At 34.6% G+C, this 20,337-nt stretch overlaps 1 protein-coding gene across 1 annotated transcript in view; it reads right to left on the bottom strand.

Annotated features, from left to right (window-relative positions):
- LOC106717714 (rho guanine nucleotide exchange factor 10-like protein) overlaps window positions 1-19,720 on the bottom strand; it is a 32,010-nt gene extending 12,290 nt beyond the window's left edge. The window contains exons 1-3 of the mRNA XM_045680447.1: window positions 19,482-19,720; window positions 15,568-15,670; window positions 2,870-3,077 (exon numbers count right to left, since the gene is read on the bottom strand). Coding sequence (XP_045536403.1) covers window positions 2,870-3,077; window positions 15,568-15,670; window positions 19,482-19,551 — 381 coding nt within the window. The 5' untranslated portion in view covers window positions 19,552-19,720. The remainder of the gene's footprint in view (window positions 1-2,869; window positions 3,078-15,567; window positions 15,671-19,481) is intronic.
- Window positions 19,721-20,337: the final 617 nt, after the last annotated feature.

Here is a 20,337-nt window from a genome sequence, read left to right as displayed (position 1 = left end):
ATTATGTGCATATACAAGCCATTATCATTAGCAACACTTGAATCACAAAGCAGGATATAAAAAGTTTGCACTATTTTTAAATACTAGTACCCTTTTTTATATAAGAGAAGGGGCAAACGAGCAGCGGGCCAAAGTGTTCATCGACGGACATCTGCAATACCAGAGGAATCGGAGATGCTTTGCCGGCCTTTGAGATTATGATACGCGTGCTTCTTGAAGGACGTGCGTATTCTCTGTTTACCAGGCAAATGGAGAATACGTTTTATGTAACATTTTTTTAAATAATTTTTTACAATAATGTATTAATAGATTTTGACGATAACTTTTTACCGAATATTGTTTTTGTATCTTTCCCACGTGTATTTGAAAAACGAAGGATTTATAGCTATAAAAATTAATAACGTTATAGTTCGCAGTTACTAAAATATCATTTTTAAATTAGATACACGATATATATTTCGATACGGAAATTCAGAAAGATAACATTTGCATTGTTATGCTATATAGCAGTTACAAAAATAGTCATATTCATAACTGATTCGCGTTCTCGGCAGTTTTTATTTTGCATTCTGTTCACGTAGAGCAAGCAAGATAGGTTTACTGCGAACACATCAAAGTTGCCACACGTTACTTCCTCCTAGCATTAAAACGTTTATGATTACGTAATGGATACAAACAAAGGACAAAGACATAAAGACTTTGCATTACGAGTCGCGTACAATAATGTAAGATCTAAAAAACTTCATAAAAATGTTCGCTGTTTGTGTGTGCAAATTTTAGTACTGCTTGATTTTAAAGAGAACTATCAAAGTGGGTCGAAACATCTGGCAACATTTGGAACGATTCTCACACACAAACATCGAGCAGTAATGTTTATTAAAATGGAACATTGTTCATCGCTGTATTATCATATAAGAATATGTAAATATTAGTAATATGTTTCCAGACTGTGTCCAGATGAGACGATTTCGATAAATGATTTAAGAAAAGATTCGCACAAGATCGAATTCGATTGATTTGAAAAAAACATCGTTAAATTTCTTGTGGGTAACGTCATCTAACCGATTACTCGCACAACGCTATAGACAGGAAATCGTACCATCCACACAATGTCAACACACACGAATATTACAAGCACGTAAATGTCAAAAGTAACATCCGGCGGACGGTCACGTGACTTACGTCAAACGTCGTCATCGCATACTGAGCTTTATCGTGGAGGATCTTCACACAGAACATTTTGGCATCAGAAACACTGAGCACTTTGTATTATCTTTTGACATTTACGAGTGGCACGTTATCCATGCGGTCTCACTAAGAATACACTGATGTTAAAAAATTACAATCGTAAACATGACTCGAGCACGGCACAGCATCGGACACCGATCGCGCATCATTATATCACATGTTTAAATAGATTATTTATTTAGCGAGACGTGTGCGTCGCCGCCGCCGTTCCCGCGCCGGCTCGACCGGCTCGTAACACTGGTCCGTAGGTGAATGATTCCACGCTCAATGCTTTGATGATTCATTTATAAATGAATCATTTGCCTTTCCTATATAACTTTGTATTACGGCTGGAATAAATGCGCTGTCAGACAACAAGGAGGCTAAATATGACGACTTTGAATTCTTGAAATTGTGATAGGCAGCCAATGACCAACGGCAGGAAAATGCGGTTTATTACGTCGATAGCACAGCGAGACCCCGGTGTTAAATGGTTTAATTTCTCGCTATAAATCCCAATTGAAGTCGGTGTGGGGCTAATGGTCATCGGTCTAACATGAGGACTGATATAGTACCTATATATAATATTTTACCTCATATTTTCATAATTTAGGTTATATTCTTACAACATCCTACAAAAGGGAAGATAACAAATGACGCTAAGGATAAAATCAAGTCTCATCACAGTTAGTTCTGTAACAGCAGCAATTATTATTTTGTCTTTTATCATATTGTATAGCATTTCTATCATTAGTATTCCATTCACGTATCTGAAGGCAAGGAAACCTTTTTATATGTCTTCGTGCTTTTAATTGTCAACACTTTAGTATTATGCGGTGTGCACGTATAGAGTTCAAACTATTACATTCAAAGCTTTTGCTATATTGCTTGCTCTAGTCTAAATTTACTTTTAATGTTGTATACCATTGTTACAGCGTATTGGGATGCAAGGTTGTTTAATATGTCAAATGACGTTCGCATTGTGATTTAAACTTGTCACGTGTAAGTTTTAACGAAAGTAATTTAAAACTTGATTAACCATTAAATTACAATAATGATTGACCATATTCGGTTAAAGTCAGGCTAAAAAAAATTGTCGCGTTCCCCGAATGTGACAATTGTCGCGGCATCCGCAAGCTACTTAAGTTAAATACACATCCTGTCGGATGATACAAGTTAATTGAGATGCGTATTTAAACCGACGCATGTTGTAAAACAATTTCACAATTAAACTCGGCAAATTACATACTCCACGAGTTATAGTCACAAAAACTTACATAAGATTTTTAATAAAATATTATTGAACCATATGATTTGTTGGTCTTAGCGTGAATTTCAAATGAGTTTTTGCAACGTTACAATAAGTATGAATAATTATTGCAAAGAACAAAGTACCTCGATAATTTTATTAGTGTCTACTTTGAATAATAGTGATATAAAGTAAGTTTTTGTCTATAAAGTTTGATACAACAATTCATATCTTATGTCTCATTTATAAAACTTAAACCACACTCATCAGACTACACTTAATATCACTTCCGCATTACGTTTGTTTTCAGTGTGATACCAGTCACTTTAGGTATGTAGCTAATGTTGCTACGAGCTCTACTATAGGCTAATTTGTATAGTAAATCTTATTTACCTCTGGAAGTTTGGGCATCTTGTCCGTATCGTGCGTGTGCATATCGTAGTGGTGCGCGGAGCCGCGGCGTACGCTGAACCAGCGCGCCAGCCGTCCGCCGCCGTCGTCGTCGGGCGCGGCGGGCGGCGACGGCGTCTCCCGCCCGTTGCGCCACCGCTCGCAAAGCTCCCGCGCGCGGCTCAGCGTGTTCCGCAACTGGCCAGTACTCCTGAATAAACAAAACAAAGGTTTTTAATCTAGGAACATACTTTCATCATATACACAGAAATCTAGAACTGATGAGTTCCAACATCTAAAATTGAAAACACATTGAAAGTACATGGCGGGATTTGAACCCAGGATCTGTAGGATTACAAATCAGATGCTTAATCCCCGACCCACTGCTTTTTAATGTAGGTATAATTTGTACAGACTCAAAAATGTAACAACTTTTATAATGATAACATGATAACTTTCGTAAAGGCCAAACAATACACATTAAAACGATTTCAAAAAGGTTCCAGCTATAAAAAAACAATGAAAATATCCGGCTTAAAATTATTCAAACAACTGGTATTCTTATCATAATGACTTTATTGCTTAGCCAGCAATGTATTATTTTAAAAGCTAATAGATTGGATATCACACTTCAATATTGTTTATCTACATAATAATCCCATGATGCACTTGAACTTTAGATAATATTCTTGATTGATATAATTAATGTAATCTCCATAACAAGATCATTAAAATATAATTGAAAGCATTGATTTACACACGCAAAGACATGTCAGATATACTCAAGATATACATATGTACGTTTGTATATAAAGATATAGAGTTATCTCATAAAATGTTATGAGCTTAGTTCCCACAGTTAGCCATGGTTATTCACAATGTAATTATGTGTCATCGAACATCATTCACCATGTCGTGGTGGTAATAATAATAATGGTTGCTTTATTCGTTATTTTATTTTGTTTAATGTAACTAAACAGTTTAATATAATAACAATGATTGAACAAAAGGGTTATCAATTATTTAATCTCCTATACTAGAAAGATTAAGTATTTTAAACATCTTCAGTTTTATGATAGTTAAATATAAGTTGGTTGTTGATTTTATGTCAAAAAAAAAGTAATTTTAAAAGTTGTAAACATCTAAACCTCCTTCTATTGTGTTTTCTTCTCTAACCATGGGCTTTTAAGATTGGGCTGTATAAAACATATCGTGTTTATCATTATCTATATATATAAAAGAAAGTTGTGTTAGTTACACTATTTATAACTCAAGAACGGCTGAATCGATTTGACTGAAAATTGGTGGGCAGATAGCTTAGAACTAGTGATGCAACGGAAGTGTCTTACCGGAACCAGAAACGGAAACAGATGTCAAAAATAAATTTTAGCAGAAACGGAAACAGAAACGGAAGCGGAAACAGAAGTGTAAAAATTAAAAAAAAAAACATATTTACAAAATTTTTTTTTTTTTGTTATAACAGTTTGTATTCGTTTTTAATTTATTAAAGCATTGGATATCGGTGTCCTTTAGCCTTCAATATATGTATTTTTACTGTGCTGCAATAAGTTAAAATACGTTTTTTTTTTATTTATTTTCAGGAAACAAAATTACACTATTTACAAATTAATGTTCGCCAAACCACTCGTGTAGATAAACGACAAATATATTTATTTATTAATACATTCACTGCTGACCCCTCGGATCCGAGCGAGGGGCCCGTTCATTTTGTAGTAGCCAGTAAGCCGCCGGCGTTTGAAACAAGTCCATGTTGCTTTGTATGGCCACTCTGGCAATATAGTCAACTAACGAAAAAGAGTTTTAGTTTCATTCTTACAATGTTGTAGTGATTAGTACCACGTTCGTACGGAGGCAAACATACATATCTTGTTATGTTATGTTATGTTGTGTAGGCTGTACTTGTTATGTTCAGCCTTAGCTTCATATCACATGAAGCTAAGGCTGAACTTTGTTACAATATCTTGAACCGAGAAGATAAAAGCTGGTTTTGATAAGTATCCTTACATGTTTTACTCAATATTCTGGAATTTGATGAAAAACTTGACTTTGTCAAAATCTTGTAACATATTTTTACACAAAAATGCGATCGTGGAACAAATATCTACATACGAGTATTAGTGAACTAAACCATTGCCATCCCTAGTGCTCAAAATGATGATCCCTAGCGCTCAAAATGATGATCCCTAGCGCTCAAATACAAAAAACATTATTAATTTATCTATACAGGGTGTCCCAAAAGGTTACGTACATAGGAAGGGGGGTGATAGGGGAGGTCACAAGGGTCACCAGAAAAATAAAATAAAAATTCCCCTCTGGGTATTAAAAAAAATAAATGGCATTTTTTAAAAACTAAAAATTTTACACCTTGTGGGGCGATTTTGTTACTGATGACCTACAAATATTGCTATATTTAAAAAAAAAAAGCTGTTATGTTATCGTCAATAACCCTTTATCAATATGAAATAAAAAAACATTACATATCTAACAAAGATTTTAAAGAAAATTAAGATCTTGTCCAGTCAAGGACTTAGTAATTACGATTTCACTCAACTTCCTCCAAGTGTACTGAAAAAAAAATGTACTATGCAACTCCGGCGAGTAACTTAAAAAGTTAGGTAATTTCATTGCAATTCCAAAACGGTATAACACTTACTTAAAAAATTCATACTAGGACATTTAAAAATATTTTTTGGGAACAATACCCCTTCAAAACAAAACATACCAATAAAGCAATAGTCTCAAATTCGTACGCAAATACATTTTTAAATGTCTATTCTGTTCCTTAAAACTTAAAAAGATATGTAGGTAATTGTATGGTATTGCAATGGTTTTCAATTAAACACAAAAATTAAACAAAATTATAATTATTTATTCAAATAAAATGCTCGAAATGTCTACCACCAACATAAATACACGCCCTACATCGTTTTAAAAATGAGCGGGAGATATGACGAACAAATCTTCTATTATTAATTGATTCCGCGGCCTCTGTGATCCTCGCCCTCAAGTCAGCCAAGTCCCTGATGGGTTTTCCATAAACTTTTTCTTTTATAGCACCCCAGTAAAAGAAGTCTAACGGGTTTAAATCCGGTGAACGAGCTGGCCACGCTATAGCACCGGCCCTTCCCATCCACCTACCAGGGTATTCTTCGTCTAGGAAATCCCTTACAGGACGTGCATAATGTGCTGGGCACCCATCATGCTGGAACCACATATTCCTGACTGTTTCTAGCGGCACATCTTCCAATAGATTTGATACCTGAGGACTGGGTACTTATACTTCTTACAAAACGAACTACCAAATCTCTTGGAAGATGTGCCGCTAGAAACAGTCAGGAATATGTGGTTCCAGCATGATGGGTGCCCAGCACATTATGCACGTCCTGTAAGGGATTTCCTAGACGAAGAATACCCTGGTAGGTGGATGGGAAGGGCCGGTGCTATAGCGTGGCCAGCTCGTTCACCGGATTTAAACCCGTTAGACTTCTTTTACTGGGGTGCTATAAAAGAAAAAGTTTATGGAAAACCCATCAGGGACTTGGCTGACTTGAGGGCGAGGATCACAGAGGCCGCGGAATCAATTAATAATAGAAGATTTGTTCGTCATATCTCCCGCTCATTTTTAAAACGATGTAGGGCGTGTATTTATGTTGGTGGTAGACATTTCGAGCATTTTATTTGAATAAATAATTATAATTTTGTTTAATTTTTGTGTTTAATTGAAAACCATTGCAATACCATACAATTACCTACATATCTTTTTAAGTTTTAAGGAACAGAATAGACATTTAAAAATGTATTTGCGTACGAATTTGAGACTATTGCTTTATTGGTATGTTTTGTTTTGAAGGGGTATTGTTCCCAAAAAATATTTTTAAATGTCCTAGTATGAATTTTTTAAGTAAGTGTTATACCATTTTGGAATTGCAATGAAATTACCTAACTTTTTAAGTTACTCGCCGGAGTTGCATAGTACATTTTTTTTTCAGTACACTTGGAGGAAGTTGAGTGAAATCGTAATTACTAAGTCCTTGACTGGACAAGATCTTAATTTTCTTTAAAATCTTTGTTAGATATGTAATGTTTTTTTATTTCATATTGATAAAGGGTTATTGACGATAACATAACAGCTTTTTTTTTTAAATATAGCAATATTTGTAGGTCATCGGTAACAAAATCGCCCCACAAGGTGTAAAATTTTTAGTTTTTAAAAAATGCCATTTATTTTTTTTAATACCCAGAGGGGAATTTTTATTTTATTTTTCTGGTGACCCTTGTGACCTCCCCTATCACCCCCCTTCCTATGTACGTAACCTTTTGGGACACCCTGTATGTTCAAACACTCCCAGATATACTAAATAAAAATTCACCATAAAAAGTTTTGGCTCCCAGCTGTTACCTTTTTTTTATTTTGTAAACAGTGAATGTGTTAAGTATCAAAAACACCAAATCTAGATTAGAACAATATATAATTATTAGGCACTTGACTTGCAATCTGCAGGGCCTGGGTTCGAATCCCGCTATGTACCAATGTGTTTTTCGATTTAGATATGTACATTTATCCGACGTTCCTACGGTGAAGGAAAACATAGTGATGCTGCCTGCACATATCTGAGAAAAAATTTAATGATATGTGTGAAGTCAACCCGCTCTGGGCCAGCGTGGTTGACTATGGCCTAGTCACCTCTAATTTGAGGCTCCGAGCCCCTCAGTGGGGATGTATAGTGAGCTGATGATAATAACGATGATGATATATTACATGGTTATCACTTATTCAAAAGTACATTTAATAACTCGTAAGTATGAAATAGTCACATTTTGCCAGTTGTCAAATTTTATATGGACAACAACTAGACAGTTTACTCCAGCAAGAGAAACTGATTGTTTCAAACAGCAGTAGAAAATATTACGCGCTTAAATTCACGAAAAAGTACGTAAACAAACAAATGCGACAAGTAACGAAAGGCCGCGCACGGACTGCGCGTCACGCGCCGCGAATTTGGATCTCTCAGCCTTCGTAAAGTTCCGTTTTATCTCCGTTATAAAAGTTGCGGAAACAGAAGCAGAAACGGATGTTGAAAAGCACGCGGAACTTCCGCACTTGCGGAAACGGAAACAGACATCCGTTGCATCACTACTTAGAACCAGGAAACGGACATAGGATAATTTTTATCCCGTTTTCTATTTTTTTCCGCGCGGACGGAGTCGCGGGTAAAAGCTAGTTATTAATAAAAGAGATAACAATATGTTTTAAACGTAGATTTTAGTCTCAGAAATCCACGGTAAGTCTTAACAAAAGAACATTTAAAGATCGCGTTTAGTATAAACCACTCAATTTAAATATTCGTCTAAAACATATGCAGTGCATTATCAGCCAAAAGTATGTTTTAACGTATTGAGAAAGTCCTTGGACCCGCATAATTATACTTGCAAAGCGTTTTATAGGGGTCGAAAGTGTTCCATTGTAAATTTAGGTCAGCCATGTACTTCGTTGTGATAGTTGCGTAGTAATTTCATAGTAGTGTAATTCACAAAGTAGTGAATTGAAACTAAGTTAGAATGGTTGAAAAGATAGTAAAGGCTGTTTATAAGAATTTGCTACCATTAAAGATATAAAAAAGAATAAGAAAGAGAAATATATTGTTCCAAGTAATCATACCCATCAATAACGGAGTGACAATAACGATTATTTACAACATTGCGTACGATCTTATATTGCACCAATTGAGATTAATTACTTGGTAGGATGTTGGCAATTAGCCGACGCGGAAGAGCTACAATTACAGGGAGAAACAAATATCTAATGACTCCTTTTAATTGGTGAAAGTTCAAGATGGAAGCGTAAAGTAATTGCTAAATGTCTCCCGCGTTCACAACTCGCCAATAAACCTACTGAAATGGCAATAGAAAACTACTCTATTACACATTCTAGGCAACATTTGTTTAGAATCCAGAACACTACCGTAGATTGATCTAAAGAAAACCTGAAGGTAGTTGAAGTATTTTACACTCATCGAAATAATTTAAAAGAAAAAAATCATTACTTATTTAAATTTAGGAGAATTTTGAAGCTGAAAGGGTTCTTAATTCTTATCATTCAGCAGCATCTTGCAAAAACGTTAAGATACTTTATTGTTTTTAAGCCTTGCATCGTGGTTACATAAATTTGATCAAGATTTGGAGAAGGACTGAGCAGGTAGACGCAAATGATACTAAAAATAACGTCTTAATAAAAATAAAATTGATTCTTCGAACCTTTAAAACTAAAAGCATTGATATTAACATAAAATACAATGTTATTTCATAACTAAAGCAATAGTACATTTTTGCAAGCGATATAATCAGATCGATTACGCGATCAGATTTTGGGAGAAATCAACATTAATGGTCATGGTATAAAATTAACGAAATTTCTAGAAATGATCCATGAAACTAAAATTACAATGAAGCGATTACAATATGAAACGTTCGACAAATATTTCAAGGTTGTCACAAATAAATGTGGTCATTAACACAAACAACAAATGTGTTGGCCATAAAAGAAATGTCTCATTCGATGTTTATGATAAAACATGCCGAGTACAAAATCTTTAAATGTAACGTTATTTAGTTATTTAATTGATCAGTACAACTGGTTCATTTTTTGTGCTTGCTTTGAGAGATATTTAGAACGCAATAAGAATTATGAATATTGACATAAACTTACTAGCTGTTGCCCGCGAGACCGTCCGCGCGGAATTAAAAAAACCTTAATTAGCAGCCTACATGTTCTTCCAGACAATGTCCTACATCCGTGCCAAATTTTACCCAGATCCGTTGAGCCGTTCTGGAGATACCCTCAAACAAACATCCATCCATCTAAACATTCGCATTTATAATATTAGTAAGAAGTAAGATTTACAAATCTGACGATGTGGAGTTCATGTCTTAAGATATATCATACGAATTTTTTGTTGGGCTTTATCGATATTTCTCTCTCGTGACAACCCTAACATCGATCCTAACTCATATTCAGTAATACTGTGATGAAAGATAAAACATCCGTCTCGTGTGAAGTGGGTCAATAGAGGCAACCTGTGGTGCAGTTTTATTAGAAGGTATCGGTTACGGTGCTTTAGGGGCCGCGTTTGCACCAAACACAGGTGATGTTAGACGTCTTGCGTCATAATTATACACGACACGATAATATTGTGTTTGATGGGTTATGCAAGTCATTGTTTAGAAACGCTGCTAAGATACGCAGGTATCATAATTCATGTCACATCGCATGAGTTGAAACCTTTTGATATATTTGTAATAACATACATACAAAGAACACATTTGTCATCAGATGTAAAGGATTACAACAGTTGAGTGGTAAAAACTATATTCTACAGTCTTTTTAAATTAAAGCTTGTTATAAGAAAATAGTACCTCAACGATGCGGTTAATAAATTGAGTGTTTTAATTTTGTTATTTCTGCCTCAAGCATGACAAATACTGATATTATAAAAACAAGCGATGAAGGTCTATTTATCAAAATTTCTGGGATACTCGTATTACTCAATATTCTAATTTGGATATAGTTGTAACAAAATTATAATATTCAAAAGGAGGCAGATAATATTAATCAACTTCAATCAACAGCCTAATGGTTTTATCTACTATTGGTTAATCTTAATTGTAAAACAAAGTTCAATTATTATGAAACAACGGCTTCATTAACAATTTACATATATAATTTAACAAAATATTTAGTTAAGCGCCTATCCACAGAAATTCCAAAATTAACTAGAATTTTCAATCTCTTAATTCCACATTAAAAAAATAGTTACAATATTTTTATCAAACATGCATAAAGCCTTTAGTATTTAGTTCCTATAAATCCATCGACATTGTTTATCTTTGTCGGGTCACTGAGTTCATCCATATCAATTCTCATTAAACTGATACGACATAAACATGGCAAGCACTAGATAGCAATAATGATATTGTCGGCTCCTTTAACTCTCATAAATGGGTTTTAACATTTTAATGATTCAATAATTTATTCTTTATTATATTATGCAAAATATCAATCAAGAGTGGGTTTCCATTGCTGAAATATTCGTATGAAAACATTTTGCCATATAATGCACTTTGATAAAACCGTGCAGTATGTTCTTGTATAGTTGTTTCAGGAGTAAAGATCCACAAAGAATATAAGGCATGAGAATAGTTTTAGTTCTAGTCTAAAATTAAATACAGAAAAAGTAACGATTCCATATTGGATTGAAAAACCAAAATCAACTATAGTAGGTATTACTAAGAGACAAGTTTTAAAAGTTCAGATAATAATATGTCGAGCAATACAATAATCTATTCGCTTTATTAGACAAGACAATGTAGCAATAAAACGCAAGGATATCCAGTTGTTATGCCAATATGATGAACTATCCACTGTTTGCTACAAGTTATCAGCCTGACCTATAGATGTGTTACGTTACGGTAATTTGCAAATACAAGACTTGCTACTATTGCCACATTAAAAACTAATCATCTTCATTTTTTATGTTAGTTATTTCTTAGTATCTTAAGGAAAATATTGAACAAAAAACATAAGCCAGGATTTTTTACATCTTGATTATAAAAATATTTGAATCTAGATTTCACAATTAGATACCTAATTAGTGTTATAATTCCATTTTGAAAGTTGCAAAACGTTAAACACGAGTATCAGAAGCCGTACAGTTAACAGCCATTTGGCCTCAATTAAACAAAATAAAACTTCCAGCCAATGACAAAACAATCAATGTTAATGAATTGCCCGCGCGGTGGATTTGTTACGGTGGTGTTACGCTTTCGTTTAGTTCAAGAGCAATCGTTATAAATTCATTTAGTGATCACTTTTTAGATAGATACCAGCTGATTGAAACTAATGGAACCTTGCTTAGATACGATAAGAAAGACATATAATTAATTGCGATTTGTAACGTTACTCAAAGGATATGATTCAAAATAGCACCGACGTTTTTCAAAATAAATTAAGCTAACGAAACTAAAAAATGTCCACAGAATCAAAAGCAAATTGTAGGTCGCAAAAATGCACTTATAGTGGTGGTGCATAAAGAGAATAAATTAGAAAATTTTGATAAAATAAAAATCATAGCATCAAATGAGGTTGGTTACCAAACGTGTGCCCGTAAAACTGGGGAATTTCATAACTAATGCAGTCGTCGTATTTCACTATAAGGAACTAGAGTTGTGTGTAAATAAGGAAGTGTATCTAGCATAAACCTGATTTAGTTTATCACTAATCGATTATGAAAAGACGAACGAGTAGTCGATGCAATTTGCAATTCCTACAGTTGATATTGCTTCTGAATTTGCGGATGTGTCATGATAGCCTCCATTCGTTTGTTATTACTCGCGTAGACCTAAAAATGCTATTTCTTCTACAATAAGAGAAGATTAATGATTCTGAAGTAATTTCCTATTTTCCTCACTCTGAGGTGTCACGAAATTACCACAAATTTCGTGCCCGCCGTCTGGACGGTACTTGTTAAGTGTTACTAATTTTGCAAGTCACGTGTCAGTTGAAAAAAAAAAGATAAAGAGTTGTCTTTGTTTTTATTAAAGTGGCATTCTAATTGTACACCAAGGAAGAATACGATTCCAGTTATGTGAACACAAACAATAGGGGCCGTAATAATTACCCCGTCCAAAGTACAATGAATTACATATCATTATCACTAACGAACATGCAAATCGTCGTCTTCGTGGCCTTATCCTTGACATTCTTTTAGTATCTTTGTATTGTCACAATTTACTAAAAATGTACACCAACAGTTGCGTTTATGTTTGCTTGATAAATTAATGTTGTTGATACTCAACATAGTCTAAACAATATATTATCTACTGTAACATTACGCAATGATTGTGTCTAAGCAACTATTTAAATATATGCATTTGATATTATTGTTTACTTAACATCTCTGCTAAACAATCTTCTTTTATTTTTAAAGATTAATATTTATTAGTATGTTTCATCTAAGAATAGAAATGAAAAGAAATAGGATGAAAGTTGGCTTAGTTATTTTATGGAATTGTGTGACAACAACTTTGTTAAGAAACAAAAGGGTCCAAGATATTTTGCCAGCGATAAATAATAACTATTACTAACAATGCAATACTCACGAACGTGAAACACAAAATATAGCGTGGCATTTAGTTGACACAGCATTTAATAACGGAAGAAAATGTGGACCGTGAGAACTGTACACAAATCAATAAAAAGTTGACACGGACTTGTAAATCGAAGTATAGCGTTCACAATTTACACAGAGTATTGAACGACTTTTGGCAATGTAAAAAGCTTCACACCTATTAAGTGCAATAAAGTACAACTGCGCAGTGGTACAAATTGTCAGAATCAATGTACTGGGGCACTGTCCTCCAGAGACCTACAGTTAGACAGGAAATTTGTGTTAATTGGGTGCGCCGCGCCTCGCTAAATGCAGGGCTACGGTGACCACAATTCAGTTTGCATTAAAGTTATCTGTTGATAATTTGATCTTTAAGACTACTGTCATCCATGATTAGACTAAGGAAAAGTGTATTTAGGGACGCCTTGTCAGCCCATTGCAGTAAGGTGGTGAAGACATTATGACAGAGATAATTCAACTATGGGAACAGAAACTTAAGCAGTCAAACAAGGGTATCTAAGCCTGTGAGAGGAGCGCTGCTATCGCGGTTTCTTTTTATTTTTGTTTTGGTTAGTTTTACGACGCTAATAATTCTTTTCCATTGCTTTTTAAATTCTCTGACATTTGTCTGTGTTGTTAACCCTACGTCATATGAGGGACCACCATAGCAGAGGAAGTGGTCGAATACAATGCCGACGACATTGTGAGATTAGCAGTCCACAGCGCTATTATTTGCTAAATTTTGCTTCCCCTTGTTTGTACTCTCTTGGGATGACACTTAAAGGCAAATCACAAAGCTCTAAGCGTCCTTTAAATTATGGCCGCATTTAAAGTTTGTTAAGGTCACTTGAGTTTAATAGGTTAGCGATAACTTGTAATTGTTTTGGATACAAGTAGATAAATGTTAAAAAAATATTTAGTACTTAAGATAAGCCGGATCCATAGAATGTCCGCCTTCACCATTCCAAAAGGGAATTGATTCTAATTTGGGGTTCACTATCAATCTCACTTAGGCAGACGCGGGTTGTTTCCTTTTAATATTACACCATTACTAAATGCATTTGTACATGACCGACAGAATTCAATTACTTTAAATATGTCATTCAATTTGATTCTTTGTTAGTATTCATTATTTTTGAAGATGTGATGTTATACAAGAAAAATTAAAAACGTAACTATTTACTTTTACCTATAAGTAACCTTTTTGCACTTTGAGGAAAATTTTAATCCATAATTGGCATTAAGCGTTAAATTTTAAATTTTTATTCGTAATTTTGTATTTTAAAACAATCTCTTTATAAATGTCATTCTTCATCATCATTCACATATAACTATGTTAACAGGCTATAATTAAAATTAGAAAGTTTTGGAAAATTTTCGTCTATGTCTATTGACTTTCATATGTCGTGGTCAAAATATGTATAAACGGCAATTTAAGCAAAGCCCACGCATATCCTGCTTATGCAACGTGTATCCAATAATGTATGATAATTATAGTTTAGAGTTAAGTCAGACGTGAATTATTAATAACTTGATCCTTAGGTCATTTTGCGTAAATTAATTGTAAAAGCCCAAAGTCGTAGGCTAATGATTTATGAACAACCTGCTATTAACGCAACTGCGGTTGTAAATTTTGCAAAATAATACATTATTGCATTATTTTACGATTTGCTCACCTTGTACTTCTAACATAGTTAATTAAAATCTTCATATTTTATGATGTTTCTTGTCCTTAAAAGTAATGAATATGATAACGGAAAATATATGTAAAATAAATATTTAATTTCAGGCTGTATGTTAAAAATAATTTAAGATCTACCACAAAGTCATAATGTATTATTTGAATTAAAAATTCAGATATTCCTTAATACAATAAACATAGATATAATATCTTAACTTACGTTATAAAAGTATTTAAATCCGAACCTCTTTAGTGTGGGTCGTGAGAGCTTGTTCATAGACTTAGCAAAAGGACGATGGACGACGTTGAGTACGCTTGCATACTCCAACACTTAAATATGACATCGTGAATTGAAATGCATCTCATCATGATCAAAGTGCAACGCGGCTTGCAATTCTCAGATAATATTTATTAATATGACTCATGTGCTTTTGCGCATTTTGAGCGCGTTCTTTTTTTTAACCTTCACAATTCCAGTTCTCAGTGTGATAATCGGGATGCGTAATAAGATTTTTTTAAGTTCCCTAAATTAAATACATCAAGAGAGACGCACTGTCTTAAAAAAATTACAAAGTTATCGAACACGAATAGTTTAAGCAAACTATTATTATTAATCTCATTTAACTATGCGGTGCCAAGATGTGGCTTTACCATTATTATAATAGCAGTAAGTCTGGGACCTCCAGGCTGGGCTTAGGTCATAGAGAATTGTTGGTGATTGTGTTTAAACAGTACTATAAGATTCAAACTTTATAGCGGCTCGTTGTTCGCAGTTCGCAATTTGGCAAGTCTCGTGCCAAATTGCGAACTGCCAAAAAGTTTGTATGATAAGGTACCTGGAATCCAGTGTGGAGTTGAGCCGTTGCGAGCGTCGCAGAGGTGTGTTACGCACCGCGCTCACCGGCTCCTCCCAGCTGCCGCCCGCGGAACGGTGCTCATCTGAAAGGTATATTTTGTTCATGTATTCATATAAACATAGATTGAAGAATTGTTTTACATATTAAATGCACCAAGGGATTCCCATTTTATTGATCTGAAACAACCTGAGTGTGGCGGTAAGACCATTTTCAACTTTAGCACCAACAAAATTTAACAAAAAATGAAAACCGCAAGCCTTCCATACAAATGAAGTTGATACACAAAACACGCTACATCTAGAAATTAATTTAAGGCTACCAGAGGTCACAATAGACTGGATGACATACAGGTTATTAACTTCAAAGTATAGAATGCATGACAAAAACTTTTTTACTTTATATTTGGTATATTTTAAACATTTATTTTGTAATAAAGTAGGAATGTGGCTGATGTTGGATGCATTCTCACGTGTTATTAACTACGAGCGGTTCGAGAAAATTACGTACTGAGGAATTTTTTCTCTAGCATCTGTGCAATTGCGCAAAGATTTATGTAAACACGGCCTTGAAAAAATGTACTGTTTCTCGCAGTACCTTTTTATTTAGCGTTCAACAAAAAATTTACAGTACTGTGTCGGTAGATATGATCATATGGATGTAGACATTAGGATGGACATGTGGGATCGGAAGAGTATTTGCGGCTCGTATCATTATTTCGAAGCAATCAAGTCAAAAACTTTAGCCAGACGCCATGAATTTAAAACCTTGCCAAGTACCACCTACTTTAATAAACGAAATATTGTTAAACTAATGCAACATATTCATTCTTCCATAGTCCAATAAATTGCTAGATAATATTTAATTAACGTTCAACGTATTAACATAAACCTAATACTTTATCAGATATGGCGATGATGAAACAGCTGAAACGGTATGAGACTGTGACAGTTGCTAAATCAGAACATTCAAATCGCAATTGAGAAACGCGCGACGGTCCAGCGCCCTTCACCGCATGCAAACATGCAACGCTTTCAGTAAAAACCGACTGGAATCTGAACATTGTTTATATAGGTATTTGGCACGAAAGATAAAATGAAATTTATTCCACGGCCTTAGTGTAAAATAATCTAAGGCCGTTGTTACATTGACGTCGATTTGATTTTGCGCAGACGCATTACTCGACTGAGTCAGGAAGGTATGTTTTTATGTATCTGGGTTTGTATGTACGAGGGGAGGTCCAAAAGTTCGCGGAATGGAGGGGATGGAGTGGGGATAGGGTAGCTCGCTTAGTGTCATACTAATTGGGCACTCATAATTAGTATATATATAACATTTCAACCCTATAGTGCCATTCGTTTACGAGTACTCGCCTGCTGAACAAGTCAATCCGGAAGCAAACTGCAACTATGGAGAAAATTGAACATCGCGCTGTGATAAAATTCCTTACCAAGCAAGGAAAAAACGTTCAAACCATTTTAAATGAAATGGAAGCCGTTTATGGAGATCAGTGCCCTGGTAAAACAATGGTTTATAAGTGGCATGGTCTTTTTAAACATGGTCGAGATTCAATTGAAGACGACTCTCGCTCTGGGCGGCCAGCTGACGCCACCACATCAGACATCGTCGAAAAAGTCGAAAAACTTGTACTCGAAGACACACGTTTGAAGAAGAAACAATTATCTGCATTTGTTGGAGTATCAGATACAACTATTTTGCGTATCCTGCACGACCACCTGGGCATGACAAAAGTCAGTGCAAGATGGGTGCCGAGAATGCTCACGCCGCTTCAAAAACAGCAGCGCGTCGACGCGTCTAAGCACTTTTTGGAGTTGTGTGGAGACGAGCCCGTGCAGATTTTGGAGCGGATTGTTACTGGAGATGAAACATGGGTTCATCACTTTGAACCTGAGTCCAAACAGGAGTCCATGCAATGGCACAAAAAGGGTACACCACCTCCCAAAAAATTCAAGGTGTCAGAATCGGCGGGAAAGTTGATGGCCACTGTTTTTTGGGATTGTAAGGGAATATTACTCATTGATTATAAAGAAAAAGGTACCACTATAACCAGAGAATACTACGCACTCATATTAGAAAAGTTAAAGGAGTCAATTAAAGAAAAACGTCGAGGAAAATTGGCCAAGGGTGTGTTGCTTTTGCAAGACAACGCGCCGGTTCACAAGAGCCGAGTTGCCATGGCTGCTCTGCACACACATGGGTTCGAACCACTTGTTCACCCACCCTACAGTCCAGACCTGGCTCCTAGCGATTTTTATTTATTTCCAAATTTAAAAAAAGAGCTAAGGGGAAGGAAATTTTCCGACGATAATGAAGTGAAGGAGGCAATTTCGGCCCATTTTGAGGCCAAAGACAAAAAATATTTTTTCGATGGTTTAGAAAAATTAATTCATAGATCGAATAAATGTATTAGACTTAAGGGTGATTATATTGAAAAGGAAAAATAAATTTATTGTTATATTTCATTGACAACCCTTTCATTCCGCGAACTTTTGGACCTCCCCTCGTATATCCATTGTGACGTCCTATAGCCTAAACCGTTTTTGACAAGTGAGGTTTCATTTGATCTTCGTACCTTCTCCCCATGAGTGTTGTTATTAAATAAGCTATGTCACGAAATAAAAGTGCTTCGTATCCCATTATAGAAATGATCACAAACATAATTATTACAATCTTCCGTAAACATTTGTGGACTAATTATAAACGTGTTCAAGATTTATCGTCTGCAAACAATTACGATGAACAAGGATTTGTTCTAATTTCTTGGAGAAATTTAAGGAATGCTGTTGTTTGATTTAAAAATCATCCATCAGTCAATGTTGCCTTTTGTTGACAAGAATGCAGGTAACATGCAAAATTAAAGTAAAGAGCTAAATTAAATTTTGGTTTTGGGAATTTCTTTTATTTAAAATCAGAGTAGTGTTTTAAAGTGTCTTTTTTAGTAACTAATAACAAGGTTAAGGAGACTTGAGGATAGAATCTGGGATTCGGTTTCTTTAAGAAAACCCTACACAAATGTTTCACAAGAATAGTAGGTTTTATAGTTTATAGTACCTACTAATTTGCTTAAGATTTTACCTACAATTTCAGCAATATTAAATTTGTCAGATAACTGTTTATTGAAATAAATTTACATTATAAATAACAGGTTGCACGCCTGTTGATTTATAAGCGATTGACCTAAAACTCATTCAGTGATTGACATGAACACTGGAAATTAGTTGATTCTATACGCATTTACGTTTGGCTTAAATCCAAACTACGCGCGAGTGAAAATGAAATCCAGAAAGGTTTCAATGCCTATAGTCAATAAGTATTTATCTTATAAAGGCCTTCGTTACATTAAAAGTTATGATAGCAGATGATATTTGTGTGCGTACTTGTGAACCTTTTAACTAAAGGTCAAGTCCGAAACTTAATAGAAAAGAAGTGTCACGCATTACGTCATCGATAAGAATTCCAATGTTTCGCGATCGCAAACTAGCTACTAGAGATATACCACAAACGTAATGTCATTAAAAAAAACAAAGCAATTTGGTGAACGCTGGTTGCATATAAAAAGGCCCACACGGTGTGGCGCAAGCCGGCGTAATGGATGTTATCAATTACACTAGAAATGTCGTTCTATGAAATTGTGTAATATTGCTTTCAACGGAGAACAAATTAAGTGATTAGAGACCTTGAAGTCACGAGTGGGCGTCGAGGCGACCACGTTTCTGCATGGGATATCACACGATACACCAATTAAATTGGTACAAACAATTTTAATCCTTACGACAATAAAAAGACGTCATAATATCGCGTACAATACGTTTGACTTTCAGTATACGGAATAACTTAAAATTATCAGGACCCAACCGCCAACGAGAATTACATACTTATTTTTCCTTTCTTTATCAATTTATGTTTGAACTTGGTAATTTTATCAGTCTTCTTGGATCGTTTCATTTTTTTCACTATAAAACTTCACAATTCACTCAGAACACTAAAAGAACATGATAACGGTACGTTTTAATACACTAATCTTACTTTGTTGGCGTCATATTACATAGAAAATGTTAATAGCGCGTATAAATTTACAATTATTATAAACGCTGGCACATGTATACTCATCACAAAGTTGTAACGCACACTGACGCAAGCTAAGCTTTACAACGCATTTGATAATCATTTTCGTTGATTGTGTTGGTGTGACGGAGGACTAAGATCAGGGTAATGACCCAAACACAAACCATACTCTGTATCTGAGAGTTTTATTTTTGCAAATTTATTAAAGTGATCCAGCTTGATTTTTAAAATAAAATACAATTAAACTACATAATAAGATGATTCTTACTTCTTAATACTTGGTTTTTTTATAACGCAAATAATTTTCGCATTTCTTAATTGCAACGAAAAACATTCTTAATATTAGTTAATTGGCTATCTACAATACTTAATACTACTTATCAGAGAAGTAAACATAAATATCATTAAGTTGCTACACAAAAATAGATATAGACGAATTAAAAAAAAAAACCTTTTAGCATAAAAATATTTATGTTACTAAGTAAGGCTTCGGCAACGATAATTTGTGCTGTCTGGTCTATGATCTATCCTCAATAGTTGGATTCAAAATATTACAAACTCCGTAGTTTGTTAAGTGATATAAATCAGCGTATCATATTATATTCGTTGTATGAACATAGAAAATGTATGCTTTTAAGTGCAATAAAGATAGACAAAGCGGCACAG

Source organism: Papilio machaon, chromosome 13 (assembly GCF_912999745.1).
Source record: "Papilio machaon chromosome 13, ilPapMach1.1, whole genome shotgun sequence".
Classification (NCBI taxonomy): Eukaryota; Metazoa; Arthropoda; class Insecta; order Lepidoptera; family Papilionidae; genus Papilio; species Papilio machaon.
Note: the sequence above shows the minus strand (reverse complement) of the source record. Positions and strands in the feature narration are given on the sequence as shown.